The sequence below is a fragment of the Mus caroli genome, unplaced genomic scaffold (genome assembly GCF_978045245.1).
Source record: "Mus caroli unplaced genomic scaffold, Mus_caroli_1 scaffold_2, whole genome shotgun sequence".
NCBI lineage: Eukaryota > Metazoa > Chordata > Mammalia > Rodentia > Muridae > Mus > Mus caroli.
Window position 1 is genome coordinate 118,270,034 of NW_028227257.1, and position 21,343 is coordinate 118,291,376.

Consider the following 21,343-nt stretch of genomic DNA (forward strand, 5'->3'; position numbering starts at 1 on the left):
ATGAATGGGATTGAAGTTCATGATGGGAAATTCATCAAAAAAATCAATAAAATGTTAAGAAAAATGTTTGAGGATATCTGAGTTATATGTGATCCTGCCTCAAGAAAAGATGGAAAGAGAGAAGGAGGGAAGGAAGGAAGAAGGGAAGGAAGGAAAAGGGAAGGGAGAGAAGGAGGTAGTGAAAGAGAGAGGGGAGAGGAAAAGAGAACCAGAGAGAGACCAAGAAAGAGAGTAAGAGGAGGCAGAGAAGCCATAACCCAGCAGAGGTTGGGGAGGAGCTAATGAAGACAGTTGCAGACAGTGGCTCAAGGGATTTGACAGTCTTTTTCCTGTTGCAGGGAATGATGCTAGTTTAAAGCAAGATAGTGACAGGGTCGGCCTTGTAGGACACTCTCCAGTCTGAAAGTGAAGGTGATAGACAATGATCCTGGCTGGGAGAGAGGAAGGCCTGAGCCGAGGTGAAGGTTTGGGAATGCAGCAGAGATCTAGGTGTGGGGAAGGAGAGCTGCTAATCAAGGAGATCTGCTGAGTTCCTGGCTTGGGCAGTGTCCAGGCAGTTCTCTTCATTAAGCGGGTGGGGACATATTCTAGGGAAGGATCATATCTGATAAGTGGAACATTGCATTGTTCATGATTACATTGCACTTGTAGTCCTCTGTGTCACCTAGGTAGGGACCTTTGGAGCTTGGAATCCACAAGAGATACCACATAGAGAGCTATGTGGAGGAACCATAGGTGCCTGGAGGCACATGAAACCTAGAAAAGAGCAAAGATGACTCAGGCATCATTATACCTGAGCACCTCTGGGAAATAGGCCGTAAAATGTGAGAGCCAAGGGCAGATAATTGCTGAGTGGCAGAGCCAAGCTTGTCTGACTGTACAGGTTTCCCTTTCTTTGCTTCAGTGCCTTCCTGGTGAGTGGCATGATGATCCATTGGAAGAAGCAGTTGTCTCTGGATGTTGACAACATTGGTTGTTTACTCCAGTGCAGCACTGGTGGCCTTTCTAAAAATACAAACATTAATAAAGCGTGACTATTGTCCTGGAAGCAGATAAGATGGGCAGGAAGTCCACAGACTCTTTCCATAAAGTGCACTCAGTATAGGGAAGGAAGTTTGTGCAGGGTATGTTTGTCACAGGGTCTAAGAATGAAGAAGGACCTCTGAGCCAAAGGTGTGGTTTATCTACCTCCCTGAGGCTTGTTTGTCACAATCAATGTGATTCAAAAATACTCAAATGGAGGAAGATACCCTGTCTTTGAAGAAGATAAACCTCTTACAAAAGAAGACTGTCAATGTGGGAGGAGATTGAACAGGAGATAGCAAGAGTTGGAAGGGAAACAGAAGGAGAGGTACTTATTTTAAGGATCCAGGAAGACTACCTCATCAGGATAGAACCCTGACCCTCCCCCCCACTCCCCGCCCCTAGAAAATGCTTTACAATGACCAGCAGAGACTGACTAGTCCTGGTATTTGGTCTTGAGTTTTGCTTGCTAACATCAGGTAAATTACAATTGTAAGTTGGCTGGTAAACCCTTTGGTAGTGGGAATGTGCCTGACTCTTCTTGAGATCTGTGCACAGCCTGGTACAGTAGCTCTTCAGTAAGTAGGGAAGATTTTTCAGATTCCCTTACGGGTGGTTTTGCTTTTCATGCCAAAGCATTCAGGCTGATGGATATAGCAGAAAGTCTTAACTACAAAGACAGAAACATGTCTAATGAAATCTCTGAAGTAGCCACCAGAACTCGGGTGGGCGTTTCCCCTTCTTGACCTCTACACTAATAAACTTTTAATAAATGCGGTAACATTGTCTTTTTGTAAAAGATTGCTTTAGAGGGCTTTTTACCAAGCAATGGTCTAGAGGCATCATCAGAATTATTAAGATTATAGTGGGCTGGAGAGATGGCTCAGTGGTTAAAAATCACATTGTCTTTGAGAAGGACCAGATTTAGTTCCCATCACCAACACTGTGGCTCACAGCCATCCCTAACTTAAGTTCCAGAAGATCCAATGCCCTCCATAGACATATGTGCAGGCAAAATACTTGCACACATAAAATAAAATTTAAACACACACACACACACAAACCCTAAAAGCTGTGCTTACATTACTGGTCCTATTCTTGCTTCCTCCCCTACCCTCTCATGCACATAGCTTTTAGGGTGATTAAAGGAAACAAAGACCAATGAATGAGCTTCTGAGATGCTCTTTCTGCTGAAAGAGAAGTATGATCAATGGTGTCTTAAAATATACAAGAAAGACTCCCAGAAGCTGAACCCTAGCTCTGCACTGTGGAATAAATGCAGAACACCAAAATGAAAACACACAAAGCTCAACGTTTCACAACTTACTGTCATGTGGGAATCACCCATCATCCCATGGGACTTGACAAAACTAAAAGCAGGCAGGAAAGTGTGAACACTTTATAGTAAAAATGAGAAAGACTTCAGGTCTTCCCTGATGGAGCCTGCTGGCATAGAGATACAGGAAGTAGGATAACTAGAAACAGCATCTTATAGTAAGGCTGCTGGGAGGAGCAGGTGGGATCTAATCTGATAGCACCGGATTTGGAAGTACAGGTCAAAGACAGGGATGTTGACTGGCATTTGACGACCTCTGACCATTCTGGGTGTATTTCCATGAAAGGCTGTAAGTTTTTGGTCTCATCGTCAGGTGTGGTTTTTGTACATACTGAGTCTCAGCTCTAGCATCTCGGAGGTTCATTCTTCCAGAATGGAAGCCATCCCTAACTTACACATATGGAGCCAGAACACAAAAGCATTATTCTCTGATCTAGAGAGACTGGAGTGGTCACACCGAATTGTAGGTGAGTGTTGAGAGTGAATGCTGAGTAAGGGCAACTTCATATTGGGAATCAGATTCCTGAGGGGAAAAATAAAAAAAAAATTTAAAAACTTACTCCTGTCTAACAAATACATGTTTTCATAAGTGCATTTACTACAGTTATTTCTAAAAATAAATGATGGAATTTCTTCTTGCTATATTCCAATCATTATTATGTATATTCCTCTTATTTTTGTTATTCATAAGAAGACAAGCAAAGTTAAGAAATCTTCTTATAAATTATGCGAGTTACCACTTAAAATAGAAAATGGCCCTTCACTCACCAGATTTTTTGTAAGTCTAGTTTGGGCCTTGCCTTTAGGACTATTACCCTGGCCCTTGCTATTTCTCTTCCTTAGTCATAGGAGTCACAGCCCATCCCCTGCCTCAGCTCTAATGCCAATCCATAAACACCTCAAAAGGTCTCCCATATCCCCTATGTGTTTACAGCCCAGACAACAAAAAGCAGGAGCTGTCCTCATAGCTACAGCCACTTTAAAGAATCGGGTTCTAAGGATTTATTATATCTTCTCATGAATCATGTAATTATTTTTTAATGCAGAGGTTGAAATAAGCAAGTTCTTTAAATTAAAAAAAAAAAAAAACCCACACACCCTCCAAAGAGCACCATCCAAAGAGGAGTGCAAAGGTCTCTGGAGACTGGCTGTAGCTGGTTTAACAGGTATTTACTGAGCACTTGAAGGTAACTGGGGAGAAGTGAGCTTTGATCTGAGATCCACAGGACTTGTGTTGTGTGGTACAACAGCAGTAGGATCTGATTCTCACAGGTGGACTAGAGTGTCCTGCTTGGAGTCCTGTAGTGTCTTTAGTGTCCTATCTAAGTCCTTCACTACTTCCCGCTACCCCTGCAGCCAGAGACCCTCTTTCCTCACCTTCTCTTTCCAGAGTAGGACCCTCTGGGCTCCCAGTTCCCTAAGAGCACAAAAGAGAATATGATGTTATTATTTTTTTTATTTTTACATTTATTCGGTGATAGTGCCCCAGACACTTTACTAGCAATAGAGAAGAATGGGAGAGAAAGGTCAGGGAGCAAGTGAGGCATTTCCATTCTCCATAAGGAGACAGTTTAGCAAACAATAAGCTGTAGCTTGGTTTCTGCTGTTTATTTGGTTCATTTCTATTTGGGTGCCTGCCCATACCCTTAGTGTCACCCTTAGACAAATGCCATTGTCTGTTATCCACTCTGTTTTGCCCCTGCAGCTCTTGCGCTCAGCCACAAAGAGGCAAGACATTCAAAGGAGAGGGGGAGGGAGAGGGAGAAGGAGAGGGAGAATAGACAAACAAAACCCTATAACATTCATTTCTTTGGCTTTACATCTGTTTTGCTGTTTATTCTAGGAAATCCCAGCGCCAGGACTTAGGTTCTTTGAAGGAGCCATTAACATAGTAGTTGCAAGCACACTGTGCTGTTCCTGTATAGCTGGCCTATTAAAGTAATAATTATAATAAATGGGCCGCCATTATGGACAGAGGTAGCTTTCTGTCACAGTAGCGATATCCTTGACATACTACATTTTAGGTAGAAAAGCTTCTGTTGGCTCAGAGTTTTGGAGAGTTTGACCCGTGGTAAATAGGCCCTTGTTGCTTTAGGCCTATAATGAGGCCAAGTATTATAGTAGGGAGCCTTGGGGCAGAGATATACCACTTCTCTTTCTTATTCCTAGGAAGGAAGTTTTAAAATGAAGAACTGAAGTCCTACAATCTTTTTTGAAGCCTGCCTCTGTGACATGAGCACCTGCCACAGAGCCACACTGCCTAAACGGTCCATGATCCCAGTAGTGCCACTCTGGGGACAAGATGTTAAGAGTGGCTCTTGGGAGATATTTAAACCTTAACAATGTGGTACTTATCAATGGAGTCAGTAGTTGGTAACATTTTAACTCAAGCAATGAGAAAAAGTCAGTCTGGTAGCCAGAAATCTGACCAAAGTTTCTGCTACTCTAACAGAGTGCCATAGACTGGGTCCATTGTAAAGTTCTGAAATTTACTTGACTTAGAGTTCTGGACACTGAGAACTGATGATGACTCCTTGCTGTGTCAGAGAATTGTGGTACCCAGGTGGTAAGCAAAGGAACAGGGAAGAGAACAGCGCCTCCCACCCACCTTTATAATTAGTAGCTAACCTCTAACCTATTCCCACAATAATGGCCTCCTAGCCATATCCATGAGAGCAGTGTCCCACCAACCCAATCACTTCCAAAATGTTTCACCTCTTCACACTATCACGATACCAATTATATTTCAACAGAGTTTTGGAGGAAGCACTTGGGTCATGGTAGTCTCTCATTAAGTTTCCGGACTCAAGATTTCACAGGCCCTGGATGCCTGGTGGACATAGATCTCTTCAAGCAACACTCAGTAGAACTCTGGATTTTGGAAACACTGTGCATGGTAATCGGGTGTGCTTCGCCACCCCTTTGCTTAGTGGTCTGTGAGGCTGTTTCTTCTGAACACAACTTGGAGTGAGAGAGGAATTTGCAAGTCTATGCTATTACACAGTTTCTCCACATCTTGAATTTTATGAGCCGGTAGATGCAGTCCTTAGTATAAAATGGCTGAAGCAACCAGGTCTAATAATAGAGCCATAAAAAGTGCCCAGGGTTTAAGAGCATCTTTATCAACTTTTAAAGAAAAGAACCAACTGTATCTTATGTGTACGAGTAGTTTGTCTGCACATATGTCTGTGCAAAATGTGCATGTCTGGTGCCCCAAGAGGCCTGAAGAGGATACTGAGTCCACTAGGAATGGAGTTATAGATAGTTGTGAACCCTCAAGAACTCAACTCAGGTCCTCCAAAAGAGCAACAAGTGCTCTTAACCCATGAGCCATGTCTCTAGCCCTGGTCTCACTCTGTAGCCCTGGCTGGCCTGGAACTCACTATGACATTGAATGCACAGTCTTGCAACAGTCCTGAGATTAAGTGTATGTGCCACCATGCTTTTCACCAAGGTCTTGGCTATCTGTTATTATAATTAATTATGACAAGACTCAGGGACCTCCTTGACGGTGGTTACAATGACAAATGGCTGCTCTCTATTTGAATTTCAGCAACTACCTTGCTCCCAGGTTCTAAACGAGGGTACAGGCACAACCATGAGACAGCAAGTCCATTAGTTTGCTAGAGCTGCTGTGACTAGTTACTACAAGCTGAGTGCTTAAACAAAAATAGTGATTTGCTCCCTAGTTCTGGAACCTAGGAGTGTGAATTCAAGGCGTCCTCCACAAAAGGTTCCTTCTGAGGACTGTGAGAAAAAAAATACCTGCTCTTGGCCTCCTTGCCTTGTAAGAGCCCACCCCCGCCCCCCATCTTTTATGCCATTTTTCCCTCTGTGTATGTCTCTGCTTCACCATTTGATAATGATAGGAGTCACATTGGATTCAATAGTCATAACTTAACATCCAGGGGACCTATCTCCAAATGAGAAGATCTGGGAATTAGGGTCTTAAATATATACTCTCGTTTAGAATATTCACTTTAAGAGATATCATCAACTAACTACCCAAATGAGTTCTCTACAATGAACAAAGTTTTACCTAATCATCAAATGATAAAGTTGGCATCTGCAAACACATTGGACTTTAAGATGGAAATGGCATGTATTTGTGGAAGAGACAAGCCTCCCCAGATCCCACTAGGCAAACATGGGCACAGATTATTCAGAGAACCTGGATTCTGCCGTGCCTTCTCCCACTGTGGTAATGTCTCTCCCTCAACACTTTCAGTGGCTTTATGGAGAGTCCCCTCTAACCAAAGAACAGTGGAACATCTTCCTTTAGCAAAGGAAGATGACAGCTCCTGTGGGGGAGCTGCTATATCAAAGCCCTGCTCAGGAACGCTCCCTAAGGAACAGAACATTCTGTGTGGGAAAAGAAATGATGGGTTAGAGCATCTATGCCAACTCAAGTGGTAGCTAATATATTGACTAGCCAACTCATTAAGGATTTATTTAAAACACCATCAAAAGGCGGGTACAATGAAAACTCCCAAAATGTGCAGAGCATGGGAAAATAACTGTGTATAAAAGGAAGAATTAATCGCAGAGAACAAGATGATCTGTTCTGTAGATGCATCCAATGACCCTTGGTGCAGGCTTCCAGGTTAAGGCCATGGCTGGTGTGGTTATTACGTTTGTTGAGAGCAGAATGGCTGACAGCAATGGACAGCGATGAGCCTTCTGATACTGTTCACTCTAGGTCTTTTAGTCTGCCCTCTTCAGCTCTGGCTCAAGGCTCCACTGAGTCTTGACTCAACTTCTTCGGGTGTCAAGAGAGGGAGGTAGAAACAGACACTTGGGATACATAATTAAGAGGACTTGTGTGTGTGTGTGAGTGTGAGTGTGTGTGTGCAAGCGCACGCGCGCCTTAGTCTATTTATAAAGAAATATACTTCCTTAAATTATGGAGACATGAAAGACTAAGGTCCAGTGGCTTCAGTATTAACTCCATAGCATCGTGGCTGAGTGAGTTCATGGAATGACTTAATGTTGTTGTGCATAATGTTCCTCCCTATAAAATAACACAGTAATCGCGTAGAACAGTGCTTAAAGTAACTTCCCACTTAAGAAGCGGTAGAGTTACTTTTTTTTCTGGGGAGGGACTCCCGCAAAAATAAGTGAACATTCCCTAGGGAGGATTAATACAGATATCCAACCTGAAGTGTCATTCAAAAGGGAACAATCACCTTTCCTCTTTCTTTGCCAGCCAGATAACATGGGACACTCAACCCCTTCTCTCAGCCTGACAGACCTTTCAGGGAAGGGGACAAGAAAACTGGCAGCTAGTTTCTGCAGTGAGCTGTGAATCTGCCAAACTCCATGCCCGCTTGAACCTCAGCTGTCTCCATTATCCACGCAAGGGAGCAACAGTTAAACCTCAATGTGCAATGTCTCTTTTGGCAAAGGGGGTTCACTGTCCCCCGTATCCCTCACTCATGGGGGCCTTGCGTGCCACTTCCTGGCTCGCCTAGTGGTCCTACCGCGCTGGGTCGGCTGCCCCGCGCTCTCACTGTACACCGAAGCCCGCCTTGCGCTAACTAATGTTTAACTCGGGCCGAAACTTGGCGGCGAGCTCAGGGTGACTGCGTGTAGAGCAGCGGCGCAGGACGTCCGTCTCCGCGCGCGGTGACTTCTGCCTGCGCTCAAGCTTCAGAGTTCAGTTTCAAGGAGCCGCCCGACCATGAAGGTGAGTGCACCCCGCGTCGCACTTCCCTGGACCAGAGGGTCGGGTTGTGGGTGGTGTTTCGACAGATTCTCTCCAAACTGCCCCAGTTTTCCTGGAGGCAACCAGGAGCTGCCATTAGGCGGAAGCCACGGGGCCACCCTCACAGGTGAAGGCACGTCCGTCCGGGGAACTGGCTTAGATCTCTGGTGTGATCTACTGGGACCCAGGCACTGAGCCTTGGAAGTCGGGGACGGTCACCCGTGGAAAGCACGCGGCACTCTCATTTGGCATCAGACGGGTGGGTGGGAGGAGAGAAGCCAACAAGATCATAAGATCATGCTCAGGGCCAAAATTCAAGGGCTTCTGCCTGAGTGAGCGCCAAACCCCTCTGGTCTACTAGTGCACCTGTAAACCCCTCCTCTGCCTCTGAAGGGGCCTAAGTCCCAACTCTCTCCGCAGAGAGGAACAAAGGCTTCCCCTCTAATCATTTGCAATCTGACCTGCTTGCAGACTCCGTGGAAGGTTCTTCTGGGACTGCTTGGTGTCGCTGCACTTGTCACCATCATCACCGTGCCAGTAGTTCTGCTGAGCAAAGGTAGAACCTTGCAACATCTTAAAAAGAGAGGGTGGTTGGAGAAGGGGTCAGGCTGCATGTGATCTCTCAAAGCGAGCTCAGTTTATTGGGGGGCCTTGACCCCTGTGCTGGGTTATGGCTGAAGAGACTGATAAGTCTCTCTAAATGTATTTGCTGCTTCTGGGGGCTCCAGTGTTTAGGCCTTGAGGCTTCCTCGTTTTGTTGTGTATAACAAATACACACTTCCTGACACTGGGAAAGAGGCGCGGCTTCTTTTTATTAAATTCAACGGAAAGTATCTTAACCTCAAATTGATTTTAGAAGACTGTTGATTGTAGAGCTTCCAAGGAAATAAGGCAGCTTTTGAAGACCCAAAGCATAGCAATGAGGCAATAAGAATGTCTTAAGTGGAGTGGGGAATGAGAAAGAAAGAAAAACAGAACAGAACAAACCAAACCAGGAAACCCAGAGATTTCTCCTTCAAGGGTGATGGGAATCTGCCAGTTGGAAGATTCAGTTGGGGAGAAGGAATTATTTGACCATTTTAGAAGTATTGCATCACTAAATTGCCACTGTGCCTAACACAGTGACCTAGAAGCAGTCAGCTTCTTCTGGGTTGTTTCCTTGAAAGTACCCAGCATGCATTTTTCAGCTTGCCAGAATGTTCCAGTTTAGTCCCGGCTTTTGGTACAAAAAAGAGAATGGATGCAAGCTAAGGAGAATAGGTAATCTGGGTCTCCCTCCTCTTCTCTTGTGAACCACTATGAACTACACATTGTGTGCATTCTATACATTGTGCACATTCTAAATCAGTCATCACCCGAATGAGTCTCTCCGGGTGGAAATGTAGTCAGGTGGCCTTAGTCAGACTTCAAGACAACAACTGAGAATTAGCATATAAAACTATGAAAATCATTCGGTGTCATGATGGAGCCAAGGTTAATCAGTGACCCCTCTGCTGATGATATTTAATCAAGACACCAGTGATTATTACTGTTTGGGGCAAACTTAATTCTGTTGTTCAGGAACTAAGGAAGACCCAGGCCATCTTTAGCTACAGAAGAAACTGAGGCCAGCCAAGAAGGAACGAGGTCTTTCTTGAAGTACATAAAAAAAAAAAAAGGAAAATTAAATAACATTCAAAAATCTGGGTGAGAAAAAGATGAGCCCTACCTAAAATCAAACAATCTCAAAGTATAGCCTGGATAGACTAGTTTTTTCTCTACAAAGCAACAAAATTCCCTATGGGAAGCTTGTGGGATTATGGCCTATGAATAAACCCACTGGAGATGGACAAAGAATAAACTTGGGGTCCAAGTCATAACCTTGCTTTCCAAAGAGCTTGCTCAAATTATTGTTAACTGTAAGGATTCCATCTTACTGGACAGAGCATGCAGACTCTGGAAAGCCTATTCTACCCTTTTGCATGAATAGCACCCATTCTCTTCCCTAAATAAATATCAAGGATGTTTCTCTGCAGAGGGCTCCCTGAGAGACTCATGTATCCCCTTTCACTGACTCTTAGGATTTAAGCTAGACAGGTTTGAGTACACTGCTCTAAAGACAAGAAGAGGATCCTGTAAGAAATCTGGAAAAGCTTGAAGAGTTAGAGAACAAGAGTGTCTTGTGTAGCAGTACACACAATGATCATATTCTGTGTTCTGGGATTCTACAGGTCTCAGGGCCAGAGAAGGATGTGGGTAGTAGGAGCAAGGAGTGGTCTTTAACCCATAGATGATGTAAAGTTATGAAAAATTACATATATATTATACATACACATATATACATATACATACACGTGTGTGTGTGTGTGTGTGTGTGTGTGTGTGTGTGTTTGCCTACTCCAGGTTCTACTTTAATATCTGGTGCCCATGGAAGTCAGAAGAGGGTGGTGATCCCCTGGGACTGGAGTTCCAGATGCTTGTGAGCCATCCTTGTGGGTGCTGGGAATTAAACTCTCATCCTTTCCAAGAGCAGCAAGCACTCTTATTCACTGCCTAGCCACCCCTCCTCCATTAAAATACTTGAATGGGAGAGTTTTGAGCATGCCTGGGCACTTAGGATTTGTAGCGGGAAGGAGGGTTGAGTGGAAGGAAAGGCAAGAAAAGTGGCCCCAAACAAGGTGGCAGTTCACAAGTTGGCAGCTGGAAGCTCCTCAGATGTGAATGGTTGTGTACTTCTGTGAGAGGTTCATCTTAAGAAGGAGTGGGGGGAGGGTAGCAGAGACTGTCTCCAGAGAGTCCTGTAGAAATCTGGTTTCCTGGTAGCTTGTTTACGCTTACATTGTTCTTTCTTTTTACTTCTGATTTCTGTGTGTTTAGATAGGAAATGAAAGTTATCTTGCTTCAACTCTAACCTTATCATAAAGGGAAGAGATGACCGCCTAGTCCTGCAGCGTTCCCACTAAGTCAGCAATACCTTTCTTGGGCTGTGCCACACAGGAAGGGATTCTGACAAGGACCCTGCTTCATCCTGAAGAGATGATGAAATGTTGTCCTGCCCAGCCCCGAGGCACCCACGGTTTAACCTCACTTCAGCTCAGGCAAGGAAGTAGTGGAAAGAGAACTGAGAAAAGGAAAGGAGACAGGAGAATTAAAGAGGTGACAGGAAATTCATTGAAAACAAAAGAGACCTAGAATTTAATTTCTTTGCAAAGCAAATAATTAAAGGGCTGAAAGAAAAGAGAAACCCAAGTTCTCCCCTGAAAGGCCCGTGTAAGGTGAGGTGAACGGTTTCCATATGAAATGCTGATGTTCACAGACCGGGAAGCAGCAAACATGAAACAGGAGGAGCAGAGTCTTCGACGACATTGTCTTTTATTTTTCTAGGCTGGCCTCGAACTCAGAAATTCGCCTGCCTCTGCCTCCCAAGTGCTGGGATTAAAGGTGTGTGCCACCATGTCAGACATTGTCTTTTTAATTTTAAAGATAGAAAGCTTTCAGAGGGCAGAAGTCAGTGGAGCAGCTTGCCCTTCTCTAGGCAAAAATAAAATCTCCCGGCTGTGTATACGTATAGCGTACGTAAAGCTTTTCTTTAAACTTCCACTTACCTTGTTAGAAACGTGTTGCGTTTCATTTCCCATCCATGAAACATATCAACACACGTTACTTGTCAGAAAAGCCAATGGCCAAATGTGGCTTTCTCATTTAGTTTGTGATTACTTTATGGTATGATATTTGGAATGCTTAGTGGTCAATTATGACTCGGCTTGATTATGGAATAGAAGTATGCTTCTCCTTTTGTTCCTCGCTCCACAGTAAATTTCCTCAATACCTTCCTCTAGGCTTATAAGAAACACGACTTCTCGAATCCACCCTCAGTGCTAAAGAAACCCAAGTACCAAGTGGAGAAAGGAATAACCAGGAAGAAGAACGATAGCATCTATAACGTTTGCCTGAGAAAGTCTAGGATCCATTCTCAGTTGAAAGAACAGAGATGTTCCTGAATGAAAGCTTTGTGTGTGTCAGAGGACAGTTTCTCAATAGCCTGCCCTGGAAGAGCTCAGTTGACTCTTGTCAAATCCAGCTCACCAGCAAACTGGTCTTATTCAGGCCAGCAATTTGGGCTTTCTTTTCCCTCCTTAGAACACACACCTTAACTTTCTTTGCCTTGGAAATCCTTTCCTTGCCTCTTAAAAGGGATCAGAGACCGAGAAAGAGAAGGTTGTGTGCTTGGTTAATGATCAAAAAGTAATAACCTAAAGGGACTGACTGGACTGGCTGGGTGTGCTTTCAATGTTAAGTACTGAGGCCCCAGTGGAAGGTGGCTTGTAAATAACACAGAAGCAGCTTGCCTTGTGGGGGAGTAGATGCCACAAGGATGAAAGAATAGTCTGTAAGAGTTCACTCTGTGCCTTGGACTGGGCTGAGGTATTCTTCATTTAATCCTGAAGACGACTTTTGGAAAAAATAATTACTATTATCATTTCCATCTGGGAAAAGGAAATGGTTGCATCTTCACTGTTGCAGAAGGAATTTTCTCCAAAGCGTGGGGAAACAGGCATTATCTCCTAGACAATAGGTGAGGAATTTGGGTGGGGATTACCTTGGGATCCCGTTCTGCTTTAGGGTCTCTCCAGAGGTGGTCACCTGAATGATTAACTGAAGACAGAGGACCCTGTATAAGGCCACTCATCTAGTGGTTAGCTACAGACCTCAGTTTCCCTCATGTGAGCCTTATAAGTCAGCAAGGCAGATGCAAAATGGGCTAAGCAGGAAGCACTGGTGCCTGCCATAATTAGCTTCAGAAGTAGTCATCAAAGCATTAATTCTGGTGTTTGGTATTAGCAGTACCGAACAACCTAGTACAACACTGGGGGGGCTGAAGACACCAAAGGTGCATATCACTGAACCATCTTGGATACTAAAGAAATTAAGAAACTTTCTCAGTGTTCCATAGAGTAGATATTCACACATAGATGATGTCGCTCCAACTAAAACTTGATACTGTTAAATACCACTGTCATTTTTTGTTAACTTGTGATCAAATATACAATCAGCTGGGTCTTATTAGCAAAATTGTTACAGCTTCTAATTTGCATAGTTATAGCATAATGTCATGATTGCTAATCTCTATATTCTAAACATTTTAAGGAAATGAGCCTGCTCCAGAGGCCTCTATTGCGATCTCATGCTACATGCAGGCAACGGCCTTGAGAATTAACATTCCAGGCTTCCCTATATCCTCTTCCTATGTCGTGCTGGAGAATCCTGGGGATTGAGTTGAGGGATTCATGAGTGCTGGGCATGTGTTCCAACAACTGGGAGACTCCCAGCCCAGTATCTATCTGTATTTTTTAATGGTCTTATTAACAGTGGGAGTGGGAAAGAGCCAAGAGTCACAGTTCCACCTCCAATAACCTGGGATGTTCCTTTCAAAGCCTCCAGTCACTTAGGTGAAGCTGGGATTCTTGATTTCACCACAGAAAAGAATTCAGGGTGACCCTAAGCTGGAGTCCCAAGGGGATCCACATCCAAATTCCTCACCCACAGTCTAGGGGATAACACCTGTTGCTTAAGCTTTGGACATATTTGTTCTACAACAAAGAAGAAGTAACCATTTTTTCCCTTCAAATGGAAATGATAAGAGCGCTTTCAAGAGTTGTCTTAAGGATTAAATGAAGAATACATGGAAACCCTTGGACCAATACAAGAAAAGGAGTTGGAGCTTATTACCAAGAGATTTTTAAATAGAAGGATAATGGAAAGAGGCACACAAGGAAGAGTGTTCATACCTATACAAAGGTATGAACGTCTCAAGAGAGAGTTGGGCTTACGTGTCATTACAGTGCCCTTAAAAAGCACTTGGGAAAAGCAGTGGTGGTGCTTTTCCCAAGTTACATCGCAAAGCGTTGCTAAGGAACTCAGTTTGATCATAGGACTGTTTCTGGGTGCCCTAGACAGGATTACAGCGGACAAGATAAAGCCCAGTACACAAGGTGGCACAGGGGGTTAAAACCTTTATAGGTTTAGTTGAAAAATCCAGAAACTTGCAGGTTCTCACAAGAGCTAAGACCAGTTTGCTGGCGTATATGCTCAGGACTTGAACATGATTTATGGCTATTTAAAAATCCTTATTTGAAAAGAGGTCTATGCAAAATGAATACCTCTATGTAGTCAAACTTTTCGGTAAGCTTTGTTAACTGTCTTCTTGACTCCTAGCTGGTGAATCTTCAAGCAGAGGCCAGTGTTGGGGCTGTGGAAGAGGAGCCTGTGGGGGGTGAGGGGGTATGTCCTTCTCATGACTCTTTTCTTGTCTGTTTTTCAGCTCCTGCCTCATTAAGTAGTATTAGTAGTAACAGCTCATTCTGGTTCATCACCAACACTGTACTTGCTTTGTTTCTGATTATATTATTCTATCTAAGCATCAAAGGATAGTTGATTTCAGAGAGATTCTTATCTTTTTAAACTTAAGAACACTGTGATATGGAAACTCAAGGGCTTGCAAATAAGTCATAGATGTTGGGAACCCAAATCTTCTTGCCTTATAGTCTCCCCTGAGCCTGAGCTTGCCTGTTGGCTCTCAAAAATAACTGATCTGAAGAAGTGCTTTGATGGCCAGTTTTTTTCAGAGTTAATGTTTAACCATTGCTTTATGGCCGAATGCTAATCATTTCATGTTGTAAATCACTATCTTGTAAAAATTTCCCCCTTTAATCTTCACAGCTCCAGCCTGACCTCTGCAAGAAAGTGGCCTCTCAATTTAAGAATAACCTGAAACCACAAAATTAGCACTTCTGAGCTGTTTGATTAGCATCCAAGCATAGGGTTTTCAGTTTTACATTGTATAGTATCATGTGAAGCTTCCTTATAGACCTGATTGTACACACTGGTGTATACAGCTCTTCAGTATTTGGTTCACTTTGTGAAAAAAACAAAATAGGTCCATGGGGTTATATTATACAATTTACCCATTGTAGGTCTGAAAAAAAGCAATGTAAGGCAGGACAAAAGCTTGTAGTGATCTTGTTCCTAATTTTCTGGACGCTCTGGTGGTTCTGGATGTATAGAACAGAGTATAATTATGGGACCATAACACATGCCTTCCCTGACTTCACATCCCCCAATCTGAGTTAGATGGTCCCTATTCAAACCCACAGTACTTAAGCTCAGTCCCAGGTCTCCTGGGTGAGTCTCCCTTCTTATTCTACTTGTTTATTCTTGTCTCTCATATAATATAATTACTCAGTCACAAGAGAATTATCACCTCTTTAGAGCTAAAGTCTTAGAGAGACAAAGGCATTATTTGTCAACTCAACACTTTATTTTTTAATGTCAAGAATTATTGCGAGTGTGGAGACTATGGTCCTGAGAAATATGCGTGAGGACCACTCCCCTGGGCCTTAATAGTCTATTGCAGGCATATTAGAAGCAAGCACAGAACTCCGGCAAAAGTAAAAAGAGAGTAAGAAATAATGTACACAGAAGGGAGCTGCTCTTTTAGTCCAAGTATGATTTTGAGCAATTGGAGGGTTCAAATACAAGTATAGCATGATATCAGTTACATGAAAAGTGTGTCTCTGATTCTTGTGTGGACAGTGTTTTGGGGAAGGGGCTAGTTTGTACCATTGGGAGGGGAGAAGCCGGTGTCCTGGAGATGAAATAAGTTTGCTTTAGCAAGTTGTATTTCAGAGGTACGACAGTGGAAACATGTGAGGAATGAGGGGAGGAAAGCAGAGGATTCCTAAAGCCCCCACCCTCATAGCCCAAGTGAAGATGTCTGCTAATCTGCAGCAATGTCTCTGGACAACTCCCCTCCCAGAGCCAGGCTCTGGACTTTCTCTACAGTATCCTCCCTGCCCAGCTTTTCAATTCTCTTGTTCAGCAAGTATCGCTGGAGCATATTGTAAATAGTGGCACTTTGTACTGAGGAATGGAAAGATGATAGCTATGACCTCTGTCCTCCAATGGGTCACAATATTAAAGGAAACCTGAACATTAACTATAACAAGAGTCCTAAGAACCCTTCTTGTAAATGATCAAAGTGCTGTGGGAGTATCCAAAAGCCAAAGTCAGGTATTGTCCAGGGAAGTTTATATAGAAACTAGCCAAGCATGAAAGATTAATGATTACTGGGCCTGAATATAATTCTTCTAGTTCCCCAGGCCCCATGCGAACTCCCAGCATTCAGGACACACCAGTATGTTTCCTTCCAAGCACTTTATACCCCAGGATTTGGTACGGGGATCATATTCAATGGGTTTATTTTTTGTCTGCAAGAAATCAGTATACCTAGCAAGAATTGTTTCAGATGCAGAGTTCTCCATCGTGTTATCACCAGCATCTTGTATAACTGGAAGTCTAGAAGTAAGGCAGTGTTTTAATTTCCTTAGAGTCATGACCAGAGAACATTCTCAGGGCCCAAGGTCCCTTTGCCTTTCAGATCTGTCACCCTCACACTATGTGGCAGTTTTCCTCAACAGTGTCCTCTACAGGGTCTCCCATGTCCTTTGTCTTGGTTGCTCATAGCTACTTTAGTTTAGAGCATCACCAACTCACAGGGCTCTTTCAGGAGAGGAGGGAAGGCTGTTCTCGTCTATGACCTATTGCATCAGTGGAAGAACTATTTCTAGAAATCCCCTGACCTGGGGTGGACTTTCCTTAAATTTTATTGGCTAAAATGTTGTCTCTTCTCAACTTCTAAATTAATTATTAAAGGAAAACAGATTGTCATTATTGGACTAAACTAATAAACATCAACCTTTCTAGGAATGAAGAGGAATGCCCTTCGTTAGTGCAAGGAAGAGGGGCCATTTAAGTTGAGTTGAGACTCCTGAAAGGCAGAAGAGAGACAGGCTGTGCAGCTGCCATATACCTTGCTAGTGCTCCCTTTCTTTGTATTAGGGCGATGTATGTTCCCAGGAAAAGACAAGCATCCAGCTAGTTCTGATCTGCAGAGAATTGACACTTGTAACTCTCTCCTGGTTTTCTTCCCTAACTCCTTGGGTATATTATAAGTCTGTATTTTGATGTTTCTTTTTTCCAAAGGCACATTGACTCCAGTATTTTCCTCATCTTGGCCTCCAAAGAAGTTATAAGCAGAAAAAAAAAACTGAATTCACAACACTTTAGATTCAAATTTGAGACGATAGAGGAAACATGTAAAGAAAATTAATATACAGTTTCTCATATGAGTACACAGAAACTATCATATTTTACCCAATTTGTAGCCATAAACCATGACAAAAAGAGTCAATATAAAATGAGAAATTAATTTTTTATATCTATTTTCTTCATCTGGGCACAGATGTTTTGCCTGATTTTGTACTAAGTGCATTATGTGCTCAAAGAAGTCAGAAGAGGGCACCAACTCCCGTGGGACTGGAGTTAGAGATAGTTGGGAGCTGCCGTGAGGGTGCTGGGAGTAGAACACAGTCCTCTGGAAGAGCAACCAGAGCTTTTTCACTGCAGAGCCATCTCACCAGCCCCTAAATGAGCACAAACTGGTTTTTGAGATGGTTTAAATTAGATCCACAAAAAATTAACTCAGGAAAAGTAAGACACAACATAATTAATGACCACACTAAAAACAAAACAAAACAACAAGAAGAAAACAAACAAACAAAAACCTCTACAAAATAAACAAATGAAAAGCAAATAAAATAACCTCAAATCCCTAGAAACTGACAATTTAACATGGACAAAAGAATCTTCCTGATGTTTCTAATCCTTCAAGTTTTAAGTATCTCTCCGAGTGAGAGATTAACAGACATAGCACCAATTGTGTCTCAATGGAAGCAGTTTGATCACACCAAAGAGAATATGCAGAACCCAAGACAGAGTGGCCTCTTGTTCCTGTATCATAACTCACTTGTGGTCTCTGGTGTCAGTGGGGAAGACATTTCTGGAAATCCCCTGATTTGCCCACTCCCTTCATGGAGGATTTCTTGTATGACCCACCCTACTGAAATGTCTGTAGGATCATTGTTTTGCTCATTTTTGTTCAATTATAAAAGTGTTATAATCTCTTACATCCTCTAAAGAGAACCTCCTCCCCTCTGACCTTTAACTACCAAACCCCATAGTCTTGTTTGTTTGTTTGTTTGTTTGTTAACATCATCTGATTAATCATAGAGTAGAAAGTTAGAGATCCTAGTTAAAGGAGGACCTCTGTCTTCTGTTGCTGACGTGGACAAGGAAGAATCCATGTATATAGGATGTGTGCATTCTCTAAAGGGAGACAGGAGCCCTGGGTTGGCGGCAGTCAAGAAATGAGTATTGCAGTCTCGAAATCCCCAGAGCCTTCAAATTAGAACTCAGGTCAGCCAAATTCTGATTCCACACCCATTATACTTCGAGAAGAAGAGCCAGCTGTGATAGGCTGGACTTGGCAGACTACAGAATATGAGCTAATAAACTGGGGACTGAGAGGTGGGGCTGGCTATTAATCCACTGAGATTGAGGTAATGTGTTGAATGGCAATAGAAAACAAATGCAGCCGTCATATTTACACACAGGCAAATCATGTCCGTCTCTCCTTAGAACCATTCAGGGGCTTCCCATCACCTTAACGTGAATGCAGAGCTACTGGCCAGATGAGCTGGCCATGAAGTCTGAGCCCCACTTGTCCCAGCTCTCTACTGTCTCTCTGTAGCTCGTCCCACTTGTTTCCCTCTCTCCTGAGTTTGTTCTCTTAGTCTGAACGGTGCCCACTTGCTTACCTACAGATCTTGTCTCAAATGTTTCTTATCCATCAGCCTTTCAAACTCCCCTGGTAAAAACAGAAACAAAATGCTCAGTCCACTTCCCCCACCCTGGTTGTTTTCCTTCATGACACTCTCTACCACCTAACCTGCATTACTGACTTCTTTGCTCCCCAGTCTCTCCTGTTAGGATAGAAGCTTCCCGAGAACCAGTTTTTCTTGTTTACTTCAGGTAGATCTCTGGTGCCCAGAACATGGAATAGCACTGTGGGTGGTAAATAAGTACCCCTTGAATTAAAGCAGAGTGAGCACAGGAAGAGGATTCTTTTTCTTTTAACTCTTGCTTATGTGTGTGTGGGAATGCTCACGCCACAGCTTGAGCATATAGAACGCAGAGGACAACAGGCGGTACTCAGTCCTTTCTTTCCATAATATGTTCATCAATACAATTTCAAATCATCTAACACTAGATTATCTAAAACTACTATGTGTACAGTGCTCGTTGGTTTGTCAAAGGCACATCCACTCTCTTGGTGTATTTATAGTCTGATGAAGAAAGAGACTTTAGATCATGTGTTTAACTAATGGTATAAAATGTCCTGATCCACTGGACAAATATCTGGCATCAAAAAAGAAGCATAAGAGAAGATGAGGAAGAAGAGGTAGGTTTGGGCTGAGCAGTAAGTAATGGACTGATGAGGAGGTGTGGGGAGGGTTGGTAAGAGGGAGGATTGAGGCTACTGATGCAGACTGTGTACTTGTGAGGTTATGCTAGCACAAGAGAACAGGCAGATGGCTCAGAGAGGTAGCAAGGTCTGGAAAGCACTTCCTTGTGAGTGAAAATGGAGTCGTGAGGAGAATCTGAAGCTTGAAAGGCAGAGATGAGATGATGACCATGAGCTTTGCCAGTCAGGGGACCAAGGATGTGAGGCATAGGATGGCCAGGGGTTGTCAGAGATGAAGGCTCTTCATCCCTCTGTGCTCTAAGAAAAGGATTAAGCAAACAGGAGGGCCAGATGCACAACAGTGTTGTGCAAGGTACAAAATAAGTCCCTGTGTGACTAGGTTTTTGATGAAAACGACATGGAGGAGAGAAGTAGCTGACTATTTCAATTAGCTGCAGGCATTGGATTCACACCTCCAGAAGGCCTAAGAAACTCCCACCAGTTCATAAAGTCTGCTCCCAGAGCGTCTACCATGTGCCAAAATTTAGAGAGGTTTAAACATCCAACTGCAGCCCTTGGAGCCTGTTCAGTTGTGGCTTGGGTGTTTATTAGTCATGGCACTTTGGTCACAGCTATCTGTATCTTGGTCTGCTTATCTCGAGCACAAGGTAAGGCTAAGCTGGATAAGTGAGTTAATGAGGTTACACTTGCCTAGAACTATCCAGCCCACCAAAAGAATACCAAGTGAGGCAAACAGCAAACCAAAGGATAAGAGAATACTAGAAGGTTCATAAACGTGATTTTAGATACTTTTTTCAAAATGCTTTTGTTTCTTAATACTCTAAGAGGTTAGAAACATAATAACATTTACCATGTGCCCCATGGTGCTAAGAATTTTGCCTGGTAAATACTGGAAAAGGGACCATTTCTATTGGACATTTTTCCAGTGATTGTTTTTTCTTGTAGCCTGGATTAGGAACATCTGTCCCAAAGAGTAGTTTTGTTAATTATGCTTATAAATATTTCTGGATAGTTCTTCTTCAGTGAGTCAGTCTTCGAGTTTTTCAGCTTTCCTAAATGATGATATTTTTCCCAAATACCAGCTGATCATTTCCAGCTTGCACGCTAACACCCTTCATCAATCTCTTTCTACAAATTTTTTCAGTTATTTGTCATCAGAGAAACTACCCGCTAGGCTGAAGCAACTTTATATGGTCTGTGGGTCATTTATCCCTATATTATTAAGTAGTTTTCTCCATCATTGAGTCCTTATCTCTTCGTATTACACTGGCTGGCACTGTGAGGTAGCTTTGCAAGGAATCAACATACACGTTATATTAGTTTAGGCCTTTTGGTTTTATGTCTTGTTTATTCCCAAGAGTTCTGTCAAGGGGTAAGAGAGTAGCTATAATTAAAATACAGGTTATTTTTTCTTCCAACAGCAAGTCTGTGTTCATTCCTCTGTAGCATTGCTTTGGTGTGTGGAGCCTCCTGGATCTTCCCTTGTAGGAGTCAACATGACTCATAGTTCCACACCAGTGACAGCATTGTTTCATCTTGGTCCAAATATGGGGCTCATTTGCCCTCTGCTGCTCTGTGGGGTCAAGTTTCTATTTCTTCCTGGCCATCCGCATGTCAATCCCAGTGTCGATTGTTAAACTTAATCTTGAGAATTGTGTGATTCGTTTTTTATTGTTCACAGTTTTAAGGAATGTCTACATACTTATTCAATACTCCACACTGGCCACTTGTTTTTGAAAATGAAGTTTGATGGAAACATAGCATCATTCATTCTTTAAGTTATAAAGGCTGACTTTGAATAGCTACAATAAAGGCCAGACAACTTATGAGCCACAAAACCTGAAATATTTCCCACCCAGTCACCCAAGAGAAATTATGCAACTTCAGGTCTAATTGTTGCAATCTTCTAACTGGTATA

The 21,343-nt window shown here is 42.9% G+C and overlaps 1 protein-coding gene across 1 annotated transcript in view; it reads left to right on the forward strand.

Moving 5' to 3' along the window:
* The first annotated feature begins 7,730 nt into the window (after positions 1–7,730).
* Dpp4 (dipeptidyl peptidase 4) overlaps positions 7,731–21,343 on the forward strand; it is an 83,234-nt gene continuing 69,621 nt past the window's right edge. Inside the window, exons 1-2 of the mRNA XM_021152985.3 lie at positions 7,731–8,045; positions 8,535–8,619. Coding sequence (XP_021008644.1) covers positions 8,040–8,045; positions 8,535–8,619 — 91 coding nt within the window. The 5' untranslated portion in view covers positions 7,731–8,039. The remainder of the gene's footprint in view (positions 8,046–8,534; positions 8,620–21,343) is intronic.